At 43.5% G+C, this 12,527-nt stretch overlaps 1 protein-coding gene across 1 annotated transcript in view; it reads left to right on the top strand.

Annotated features, from left to right (window-relative positions):
• Positions 1-9,073, top strand: part of LOC126342131 (peripherin-2-like) — a 52,970-nt gene extending 43,897 nt beyond the window's left edge. The window contains exon 4 of the mRNA XM_050001832.1: positions 8,861-9,073. Coding sequence (XP_049857789.1) covers positions 8,861-9,073 — 213 coding nt within the window. The remainder of the gene's footprint in view (positions 1-8,860) is intronic.
• The last annotated feature ends 3,454 nt before the right edge of the window (positions 9,074-12,527 follow it).

Here is a 12,527-nt window from a genome sequence, read left to right on the forward strand (position 1 = left end):
CAACATTTGTCCCACCAACATTTCAGCTACCATCATACTTTCAGAGTTATTCTAGGTGGCAATAGTTAGTGACTCACCCTGTATATAGATCACTCTGGCCTCCACCACTCAAAGATAACTATGAGACAAATGCATATGTTTAGTGCTAGAACGGTGTCCAAACATTACACTTGGGCATCTCTGACTCAAAGCGACTGTTCTTTGACTATGCTCTTTGGCGTTCCGCTTTGTCTTAGTGTCCTGGCGCCATGTTCGACAGCCATCTTTCTGTATTCGCTCGATTAATTGACGAAATAAATGCCGTTTCGATCCTAAAAGTTTGTTATTACGGTTCAATGTCACTTAAAACCCACACACTTTAGTAATTAGTTCTGCAGTGACATATAAAGTTTAGTTCATTGCTTATTCATATCTTAGTTTGGTGTAACTCGGAGTAACCTGCTTCCTGCCGCTGCTCTGAAGTCGTCGCCCCAGTCCATTTCATCTGCAAACTGGAGGATCTAGTTACGTGAGTTCCATAAAATAATCCAAGTAACAAGTGCTTTTATAGTGGTTTATTAATCACAAGCTGCACTACATCTTCTTGGTGGGAGCCCACTCCACATAACAGGCTACAAAATCACAAAATCATAGTACAACAATTACATTATTACACTGACGTGCAACACACTGGTCGTGTCAGTGAAATCTCCATCTGAGCATTTTCTGAGTCTACTGGTCCCCCTATTTATATGTTCGTAACAATGAAGTTAACAGAACTAGAGCACACATTTAAAAAGTTAACAATTAAAAGGTCGAAGTTATTATGAATAACTATACACACCTTTCGTATTTTATGCCCAAACTGGCATATATAGTATAAAAGATTTTTGCATGAGATATACATCACATTACACAAAATAGTGGGAAACAACCAATGTCAACCTAATTTTTCTTAATTATGGCTTAATTAGTGAATGCAAAATAATACTAGCATATGTTGGACGAACATGACATACAAGTAATAAATTTTATGAAGTTTAATGTATTAAACAAAACCACTTATTAGATACTAATGGAATTACGAAATTTCAGTGAATTGCCTCTTTGGATAGTATTTCATTAGGGTTTCAAAAATGAACGTAAAACAAGGGGTCATGTTATTTCAGTAACTCCTTAAGAGGTTTGGGTATCTGCGAGAGCTAAAGCTATTCTTTAGAAATAAAAGGGTTTGCTTTCAAATGGAGAATAATCATAAATGCTTCATGAAGAATACACCTTAAACTAACATACATAAATTTTTTTATAGTGACTGTTTTTAATTCTCGTGTGCAGCCTTCATAAAATTGGTTTCCATGTGTTCTTTCACATCACCCATTTTATGGTTCTTGCATTTCACTTTCCTTATCTCTTTATTTCAAGCAAGAGACTTTCAATCACTTTTCAGGCATTGCTTTACAATTGACCTGAAAGTTCCAATCTGCATCTGCTCACAAAATATTGATCTACATCTACATCTACATTTATACTCCGCAAGCCATCCAACGGTGTGTGGCGGAGGGCACTTTACGTGCCACTGTCATTACCTCCCTTTTCTGTTCCAGTTGCATATGGTTCGCGGGAAGAACGACTGTCTGAAAGCCTCCGTGCGCCCTCGAATCTCTCTAATTTTACATTTGTGATCTCCTCGAGAGGTATAAATAGGGGGAAGCAATATATTCGATACCTCAACCAGAAGTGCACCCTCTGGAAACCTGGCGAGCAAGCTACACCGCGATGCAGAGCGCCTCTCTTGCAGAGTCTGCCACTTGAGTTTGCTAAACATCTCCGTAACGCTATCACGGTTACCAAATAACCCTGTGACGAAACGCGCCGCTCTTCTTTGGATCTTCTCTATCTCCTCTGTCAACCCAACCTGGTACGGATCCCACATTGATGAGCATTACTCAAGTACAGGTCGAACGAGTGTTTTGTAAGCACCCCCTTTGTTGATGGACTACATTTTCTAAGGACTCTCCCAATCAATCTCAACCTGGTACCCGCCTTACCATCAATTAATTTTATATGATCATTCCACTTCAAATCGCTCCGCACGCATACTCCCAGATATTTTACAGAAGTAACTGCTACCAGTGTTTGTTCCTTTATCATATAATCATACAATAAAGCATCCTTCTTTCTATGTATTTGCAATACATTTCATTTGTCTAAGTGCCTAGGCCCTGCAGATCTTACTGCACTTCGGTACAATTTTCTAATGCTGCAACTTCTCTCTATACTGCAGCATCATCCGCGAAAAGCCGCATGGAACTTCCAACACTATCTACTAGGAAAATTGATATGTAAATACATATACATAAGAAAACACATGTACATAAGAAAAGATCAAATGTCATAAAAATGAGAAATTACATAATTGGATTAACATTTCAAGAAATTATTTTACAATATTCAGAAGAATAATTTCTTTGTCATGTATTGCTCATCTCCTGACTCCTGAGCCTCAGTCGTATTCATTGGGCTATTGTGTAATATTTGTCTTGGTCAAAACGGTGACAAAAAATTCATTTACAAGTTCAAGTAAGTTTCATTAGAATTTCAACTTGTACTGTCTCAGTTAATTTTCAGCCCACTTGTTATCAAAGCGACGACTTTCACTGTAAGTTGTGCACAGACCCTATTTTTAGTCTAACACAGAATAATCAACACCCTTCCTCTTTGACACCAATCAGATAAAATCTGACAGCATTAGGACAACATCTGACAGCGTTAGGGCAAATTTGGTAACCCAATGACAAATCGGACAGCTTTTGACAAAAACTGACACCACATAGGCAAATTAAGTCCAACTTTAGATAAATTTTTCATTATTATTCTCGTAGCAAAACTATATTTGAGGTCCTACTCCATCTCACAAAAAACCTTTGAAGCAAATGCATGTCAGTGAAACAAAATTATGTCAATCTATTCAAATATTTCATAACTTATTTCCTTTCTCTTCCATACAGAATTCATTCTGAACTATTTATTGCTGTTTTCTCTTCCCTTGCATGTGGCTACATCTTAGCAACCTCTCATCATCAAGTGTCAATCTTATGTATCTCGTATAAAATGTATGTAAAAGTCATATATGTGTAAACCATCAATATAAAGCTATTTCTTTGCAATATTCCAATAGCTTTTTGCAGTTCTTGTAGTCAGTGTGCTTTGTATTGTGAGAATTTCGTATTCTTGATGCTTTGCAATTGTCACTTTGGCAGTAGTCACACATCAAATATATTTCGTCATTTTTTAGCTTAAATTAACTAAAGCAAACGAATGAACGTGTAAACAACGGCCGCCCCTCTAGCTTTTATAACAGATCATTGATGAAGGATTCCATACGACACTGTCAAAGATTTTTACCAAATGGCTTTGATCTCGAACACTACATTGCTGACGTCTCCCCGACATGCACTCAGGCTTGTATTTATTGTTGGGCACAGTATGTCATCTGTTGACGTCACATATTCAACATATGTTATACACTTTTGTGGTGTTTCCCGACATTTGCGGCTCCATGTGTATTATATTAAAGTACTTACCTCAGTATCATCCAAGTCACTTAATGGTTTTGTAAACGGTAATAAGAATCAACCTGTAGAAGGAAACGCTGGGAGTTAAAATTGTGGTGCTGGTTGCGGTAAGTATGCAGAGATGAGGAGACTCGCAGAGGACAGACTAGCGTGGAGAGCAGCATCAAACCGGTTTTCGAACTGAAGGCCACAACAGCAACAAAACTGATTTGTTATTGTTGTATATTATTTTGAGGCATACTTAAATCTCGTCCCATTAAGTTCTTCCATGCGTTGTTGAAGTTTATTTGTACGAAAAGCGTGCAGTGCCATCAGCAGAACTAAGGTGTTTCAGATTCCATCCTTAGATTTCTCGCAGCTAAGAGATCTGAAAAATTACTCTAAAATTGATGAGAGTAGCTTTAGTAATATAGGGCTTCCTTCTCTGACTAATCTTTCAATTCTGTGTGTCTCACTGTCCTGGTCAAATGTAATGGACTCTGCAAAAAAGTTTTTAGTGCATTTCTTCTTGAAATTAAGTCAGATGCTTTCGAATATCGATTGATACCAGAAGAAATAGTGAATTGTTCCAGTTTACAATTTTATTCACATCTTGCAAATGGCCCTTTGAGCTATATCCACTTCTAAAGATACATATTCACCTTTTGATTAAAGTTGAATGTATTTTCGTGTTGTAGTACTCGCCACTCTAATCCGCCCTGTGCAATCTCTGCATAGCCTCTACTGCCTTTATCCACTTGAACGTGCGTACTGTACGCAAGTCTAGGTCTATAATTTTCCCCAATACTTCCCTCCATTACACAGCCAAAAATTCTTTGATGTCTCCTAATATGTCTTATCAACCTAGCCTTTCTTTCAATCGATTTGTGTGATAAAGGTCGTTCCTTCTCGTTTCGGATCAGGACCTCTGATTTGTCCACCAAACCTTGAGGGTTCTTATCCAACACATGTCAGACGCATATGTTCTCTTCTCTAAAGGTTATTGTCTACGTTTCGGTTCCACAGAAAGCTACAGTTCAGAGAAGCATTTTCAGGAAAGTTTCAAAACTCTTTCATTTAAAATTTTTAAATTTCGCTGTTAATATATTTCTCAACTTTAGAGAAGTTTTCTTACAAGTGTTCTGTACTTAACATCCTCTTAGCCTCTGCTTTCGTCAGTTAATCTGGTGACCAAATAACAAAACATGTCTACTTTTATCAACATTTCATTCCCTACTCTAACTCTCTCACCACCACATGACTTTGTTTGCTACTCTCCACTACCTTTCTTTTATTTTGATTTACGTTCATTCTTTTCTCTGTGCGGTTGTTAATAACTTTAGTGAATGTGTAAAGGGGAGGGGGGGGGAGGTCTGGTAGTTCCAAATGTATTGGCTGTACGCTTTCTTGTCAAGTACTACGGTTAGACCATATTTCCATTTTTGAGGAGTTCTCTTATTTCACAGTCGTAAAGTTCAGGAAAATACGCCTTGAATGGGTAGAGCCAGGACGATCATATTCACAGGACATGTACATTAGCATGTTCTGTATAAATGATTAGCATTTGAACTATGTCGGCTAAAGGTCGACATCGGTGTCATGGTGCAACACCACTTACCTGTTGTTGCTATAAATGGATCAATGTGATTTGAGCAGAAGTGCAGGTGTCTTGCAGACGTATGAGTGAATCGCACCGTCTAATCAGTGATTCTGAAACAAGGGCATCACCGGCACGAGAGAATGTTATGCATCCATCCGGGAAATTGCTGCTCGTATAGGACGAAGCGTTTCGGCACTGCAGCGGGTGTGTGCAAAGTGGTTCACGGAAGGCTGCAGAACATGAAGAGATGGGTCAGGTCTCACCACCCAGACCACCCTCCGAGAAGATCGACACCTCATCCGAGTGGTCTGCGTCCTCCCTGGCTCTAGCGCAACAGTGTAACAGTGTAACACATTATACATTATCAGGGGTGAAAGTTCGTCACCGTTTACTACAGCATGGGTCACGTGAGCGCCGTCCACTTCTCCGCTTACCTTTGACGAATGTGCCCAAACACGCCAGTTGGCAGTGGTATATGGAACGACGTCACGGGGGACAGAAATGGCATCAGATAGTGTTTTCGGACGAATCCATGCTCCATTTGTTTGAAAATGATGGCCACATTTTGGTTCGCAGCATTACAGTGACTGAATTCGCACAAGACGTACAGCTCCAACTCAATACCTTATGGTGTGGGGTGCTAGTGGGTACTACACAAATCACAGTAGGTGCGTGTCCAGGGCACTGTGACCAGTGCGACCTACCTAGCCAGACGCGATTTTTCAGCAAGACAATGCACGACCACATGTTTCTACACGAACACGTGCTTTCTTGCTGTCACAGGATGTCAGTCTTTTGCCTTGGCCCGCCGCATCTCCAGACTTGTCACCAATCGAAAATGTGTTGGATATGATTAAGCGGCGGGTGCACCGGTGTGACCCAGTGCCAGCCATCACAGATGAACTTTGGAACCAGGTGACCGCAGCATGAATGACTATACAACAGGACGCCATTCGCGCCTTATACGCATCGATGCAATCACTTACGGAACGAGTTATCAGGACCCATGCCGGACCCTTTGCCTCCTAGGCAACGGGACACCTGCTGAACCGAGGTGACGGAAGTATTAATCATTTCTGCAGAACTTTCTAATGTACATATCCTGTAAATATGAATGTCCTTCAAGATGATGTTTTTTTCTGATAATGTGTGTAGTAACTAATTTTTGCTTTACTTTCGTGCAGCTTTGACGACCTCCATTGGGAAAGCCGTAGACATAGTCATTAATTAGAAACAAGTAACACATCTACCCCAAAATATTTGTAAATGCATTTATGTGCCAATCAGTGGCGTAACTGGGGTAACTGCCACGGAAAACTTCAACTATCCGACACCCCACGCCCCTCCTGATGGCCGGCCTTTGTGACTGAACGGTTCAAGGCGCTTCAGTCCGAAACCGCGCTGCTGCTACGGTCGCAGTTTCGAATCCTGCCTCGGGCGTGGATGTGTTTTTTGTCCTTAGGTTGGTTAGGTTGAAGTAGTTCTAAGTCTAGGGGACTTGGCCGCAGATGTTAAGTCCCATAGTGCTTAGAGCCATTTGAATCAACCCTCTTGCTGACATCTCAAAATTTTTCTTAAATATTCATCGCTACTTCATGTATTTGTTAGTTAAAATCAACACACTTTTATGACGGAGTATAAAGTACACATATTAACAACTCTTATTTTGTGCGTTCAGAGTCGTATTGCTTGAAGAGTAGCGTGATATCTTTTTATTGTTTCTTCCACGATCAATAAAAAGTAGTAGAAAAGAAACAACAAACCTAAAAACACTGTTAATAATCTCATTGCATTGGCTCACATGATATAATAAGAGTGACTCCATTTGTTATGTAAACCAGAGAAACAAGGCAGAGATAGGTCCTATGGAACTACACTCCTGGAAATTGAAATAAGAACACCGTGAATTCATTGTCCCAGGAAGGGGAAACTTTATTGACACATTCCTGGGGTCAGATACATCACATGACCACACTGACAGAACCACAGGCACATAGACACAGGCAACAGAGCATGCACAATGTCGGCACTAGTACAGTGTATATCCACCTTTCGCAGCAATGCAGGCTGCTATTCCCCCATGGAGACGATCGTAGAGATGCTGGATGTAGTCCTGTGGAACGGCTTGCCATGCCATTTCCACCTGGCGCCACAGTTGGACCAGCGTTCGTGCTGGACGTGCAGACCGCGTGAGACGACGCTTCATCCAGTCCCAAACATGCTCAATGGGGGACAGATCCGGAGATCTTGCTGGCCAGGGTAGTTGACTTACACCTTCTAGAGCACGTTGGGTGGCACGGGATACATGCAGACGTGCATTGTCCTGTTGGAACAGCAAGTTCCCTTGCCGGTCTAGGAATGGTAGAACGATGGGTTCGATGACGGTTTGGATGTACCGTGCACTATTCAGTGTCCCCTCGACGATCACCAGAGGTGAGGAGATCGCTCCCAACACCATGATGCCGGGTGTTGGCCCTGTGTGCCTCGGTCGTATGCAGTCCTGATTGTGGCGCTCATCTGCACGGCGCCAAACACGCATACGACCATCATTGGCACCAAGGCAGAAGCGACTCTCATCGCTGAAGACGACACGTCTCCATTCGTCCCTCCATTCACGCCTGTCGCGACACCACTGGAGGTGGGCTGCACGATGTTGGGGCGTGAGCGGAAGACGGCCCAACGGTGTGCGGGACCGTAGCCCAGCTTCGTGGAGACGGTTGCGAATGGTCCTCGCCGATACCCCAGGAGCAACAGTGTCCCTAATTTGCTGGGAAGTGGCGGTGCGGTCCCCTACGGCACTGCGTCGGATCCTACGGTCTTGGCGTGCATCCGTGCGTCGCTGCGGTCCGGTCCCAGGTCGACGAGCACGTGCACCTTCCGCCGACCACTGGCGACAACATCGATGTACTGTGGAGACCTCACGCCCCACGTGTTGAGCAATTCGGCGGTACGTCCACCCGGCCTCCCGCATGCCCACTATACGCCCTCGCTCAGAGTCCGTCAACTGCACATACGGTTCACGTCCACGCTGTCGCGGCATGCTACCAGTGTTAAAGATTGCGATGGAGCTCCGTATGCCACCGCAAACTGGCTGACACTGACGGCGGCGGTGCACAAATGCTGCGCAGCTAGCGCCATTCGAAGGCCAACACCGCTGTTCCTGGTGTGTCCGCTGTGCCGTGCGTGTGATCATTGCTTGTACAGCCCTCTCGCAGTGTCCGGAGCAAGTATGGTGGGTCTGACAGACCGGTGTCAATGTGTTCTTTTTTTCATTTCCAGGAGTGTATTACTCATCTCAATCCAACCCGAATCACCTAACGAGTTTCTTTCATACATCTCCTCCTCCTTCCCATTTTAGTGCTTTCTAATCCTTGAATAATTTCCATTTTTCTTCTTCTTCTTTTAGTATTTCGTATTTCGTCCACTCTCGTCCCCTTTTCTTTTGCTCTTCCTCACTTTCTGTGCCTGTCACGAAACGTCGCCCCCACGGAAACGGCGCCAGGCACCTGCTGCTATAGGCTTAGTTACGTTACTTTGCAGGGTACTGGCTAGGTTAGTTCGTATTCTGCGACTATCTGATTTGCGACGGTTGTGGTACTCCCACTAAGTACGATTGAGATGGGACGTAACACTGAGCTGTAGCGCTGTACATCGTTTGTATAACTCGCTAAGAGAAAAATGCTAAAACCAACGTTCTCTTTGAAACAAGCCTTTTCCGTGTTTTCAGGCGTGTCTGAGCGCCGGGACGCGCCTTCTGCAGACGGGACTGTTCTCTACGATGGTAGAGGAAGGTCCGTACTTCCGTGCCTGGCTGTTTGGTACTACTCCTGCGTACCAGCCGGTGGCCGGCCAGATGGAGCCTGAAGACTCTTCGGAAGAGGACAGCAACTACTGGGAAGGAGAGCGTCCCTGGGCATCATCTCCATTGCGCAACAAATGATACTGTCGACTCGCACAGGTTCTCTAACTGTGGTACCATCACCAAACACTGGACAGAGCTTTCAAAGTAATGCGGAATTCTGCTTAAGTTTTGCTTGTGATTACTTGTAAAATGTGTATTTTCAGTATGTTTGTGATTACACAGTTTTAGTAAAGGATTACACCCTTAATAAAATATATCTCACCAAAACCGACCAATAGTATACTGTATAGTTCTATATTCCATTGTTTCACAGGAACTTCGAACGTTATGGACTGCCTGACCAAAACGTGAAGTATCCATCATGGGCCAACGAAAAGAAATGAAACTTCACGGGATGGGAGGGAATGTTATGTTATTTCAGGGATCCTAAATTCGAGTCAAATTTACAAAGAACTTGACTGTTCAAAAATGGCTCTGAGCACTATGGGACTTAACATCTGAGGTCATCAGTCCCCTAGAACTTAGAACTACTTAAACCTAACTAACCTAAGGACATCACACACATCCATGCCCGAGGCAGGATTCGAACCTGCGACAGTAGCGGTCAGGCGGTTCCAGACTGAAGCGCCTAGAACCGCTCGGCCACTCTGGCCGGTAACTTGACAGTATGAGCTCGGTTATCAGTACATCAGTATAATGTTGCACGCCCCCTGGCCTGGATTGCATGCATTGACTCGGTTGAGAAAGTTGTCATAGAACCTCTCCTGAGGCAAATTGGTGCATAACTGTTGTAACTAATATAAAGAACACGTATTAACAACTGTTTTTTGTGCGATCAATTGAAACAATGGAATAACACACAGTTCAGAGTCGCATTGCTTGCAAGAGTAACCTGATATCTCTTAATTGTTTCTTTCACGATTAATAAAAAGCAGTAGAAATAGAAAAACAAACCTAAATAACACACTTAATTTCGTTGCATTGGCTCATTTGATATAATAAGAGTGACTCCATTCATTACGTAAACCAGAGAAACAAGCCTCTCTCTACAAGTCAGAGATAGGTCCTATGGAACTATTACTCACTCAGTCCAACCCGAATCTCCTAATGAGTTCTTTTCATACATCTCCTCCCCCTTCCCATTTTAGTGCTTTCTAATCCTTGAATCATTTCCCTTTTTATTCTTCTTCTTGTAGTATTTCGTATTTCGTCCACTCTCGTCACCTTTTCTTTTGATCTTCCTCACTTTTTCTGCCTGTCCTGAACGGAAGTGATGTCCAAGTTCCTCCTACCATATTTTGTAGGTGACAAATCTGGGAATTTTGCGAGACACAGGCGCAACTAAGCTTCACGCAGATAGTGCACAGAGACACGTGCCATGTGTGACGAGGTTTTTCATGTTGAAAAATGGCACCAAAGTACTGTCGCGTGAGATATAACAAGGAGGATGCAGGATGTGCCGCCAGATTTCCCTCAAAAGCCGGTGACTACCGACACCGCGACGCCAGGAGTATCACTGCTGTGCCCCTCCAAAATACTGGAAGAATGGGGCCTCTCCCCAGGTCGCCACCATAATCACCGACGCCGCGCGGGATAGCAGCGCGGTCCAAGTCGCCTTGCCACGATTCACACAGAGGTTGGGGGCCTCCATCGGGCATGGGTGTGTATCTTGTCCTTAGCGTACGTTAGTTTAATTTAGATTAAGCAGTGTGTAATCTTAGGGACCCATAGGAGCTTCCCACCACTTTAGACGCCGACAATGGTCATCAGTGAAAGTACCACAACGTCGTGTGAATAGGGTCTCCCGTCGGGTAGACCGTTCGCCTGGTGCAAGTCTTTCGATTTGACACCACTTCGGCGACTTGCACGTCGATGGGGATAAAATGATGATGATTAGGACAACACCCAGTCCCTGAGCGGAGAAAATTTCCGAGCCAGCCGGGAATCGAAACGGGGCCCTCAGAATTGACATTCTGTCACGCTGACCACTTTTTTTTAATCTCATTTTGTTCGCTGTTGTTCGTTGCATCTGCTCGGGGCGGACGTCGTAAGACATCCATTTATGTTCGTTGTTGATCGATTGACTCAGTTTTTTTTATTACAGAGGGCGCGTAACCCTCCGTCACATTCAAATGCTCCACAGAACTGGTTATTGCACGATTCGACCAGCCGGCCAAATGGAGACCCACAATAAGGTCACTTGCAAACTCTGTCAGGTACTGATAATGCTGTCGCACATAAGTACGCGGCAGCTGCGTGCCGTTCACAGGAGCACTCAACGTTTGACTTGTTTTCCCTTATTATTATTTCATTTCCCCCCGCCCACTATGAACGGAGGTGGAGGGGTCTGTCAGTGATATTAACGTCCCACTATTATGACAACAAATAAGTAGCAATACATTAAAACGATAAAACACTACATTAAAAGGTCAGATATTTATCAAAGAATTTAAAAATTCGAAAAAATGATATTAATGGGAAAGTTTATACAGGGTGGTCCGAAACAGTATGAAAAGCTTTGTAAGTAGGCTGTTTAGGTTTTTTTTATTGGTAACGCCGCCGCCACGTAGCGCTCTGTATGAAAATCACTGGCTGTGCCGTGTGCAGTCTGTGGCTGGTTGGCATTGTTGTAATACTCGCTATTGTAGTGTTGGGCAGCGGCAGCTGGATGTTAACAGCGCGTAGCGTTGCGCAGTTGGAGGTGAGCCGCCAGCAGTGGTGGACGTGGGGAGAGAGATGGCGGAGTTTTGAAATTTGTAAGAATTGGTGTCACGAACTGATATATATATATATTATGACTATTAAGGTAAATACATTGTTTGTTCTGTATTAAAATCTTTCATTTGCTAACTATGCCTATCAGTAGTTAGTGCCTTCAGTAGTTTGAATCTTTTATTTAGCTGGCAGTAGTGGCGCTCGCTGTATTGCAGTAGCTTGGGTAACGAAGATTTTTGTGAGGTAAGTGATTAGTGAAACGTATAGGTTATTGTTAGTCAGGGCCATTCTTTCGTAGGGATTTTTGAAAGTCAGATTCCGTTGCGCTAAAAATATTGTGTGTCAGTTTAAGCACAGTCTTGTATAAATTTTTCTAAGGGGACGTTTCAGCTTATAACGGCGTTGCTGGGTATGTTGTCGTAAGAAATAATGGTTAAGAAACAATTTCGATAAGTTGCGTCATTTCAGAGTTAATTAGCTTGGAATTATTGCATCAGGCTGTTGCGTGGGAGAATCAAGTGGCCCGCCAGAGACGGCTTCACCAAGGGGTTCTTCGTATGGTTTCGCAAAACCGAACAAGAGAGGGGTACAAAAACTGAACGTTCGACGGTATTAAGAATGGTTCAAATGGCTCTGAGCACTATGGGACTAAACATCTGTGGTTGTCAGTCCCCTAGAACTTAGAACTACTTAAACCTAACTAACCTAAGGACATCACACAACACCCAGTCATCACGAGGCAGAGAAAATCCCCGGCCCCGCCAGGAATCGACCCGGGAGCCCTTGCGTGGGAAGCGAGAACGCTACCGCACGACCA

This window comes from Schistocerca gregaria, chromosome 1, assembly GCF_023897955.1.
Source record: "Schistocerca gregaria isolate iqSchGreg1 chromosome 1, iqSchGreg1.2, whole genome shotgun sequence".
NCBI classification, from domain to species: Eukaryota; Metazoa; Arthropoda; class Insecta; order Orthoptera; family Acrididae; genus Schistocerca; species Schistocerca gregaria.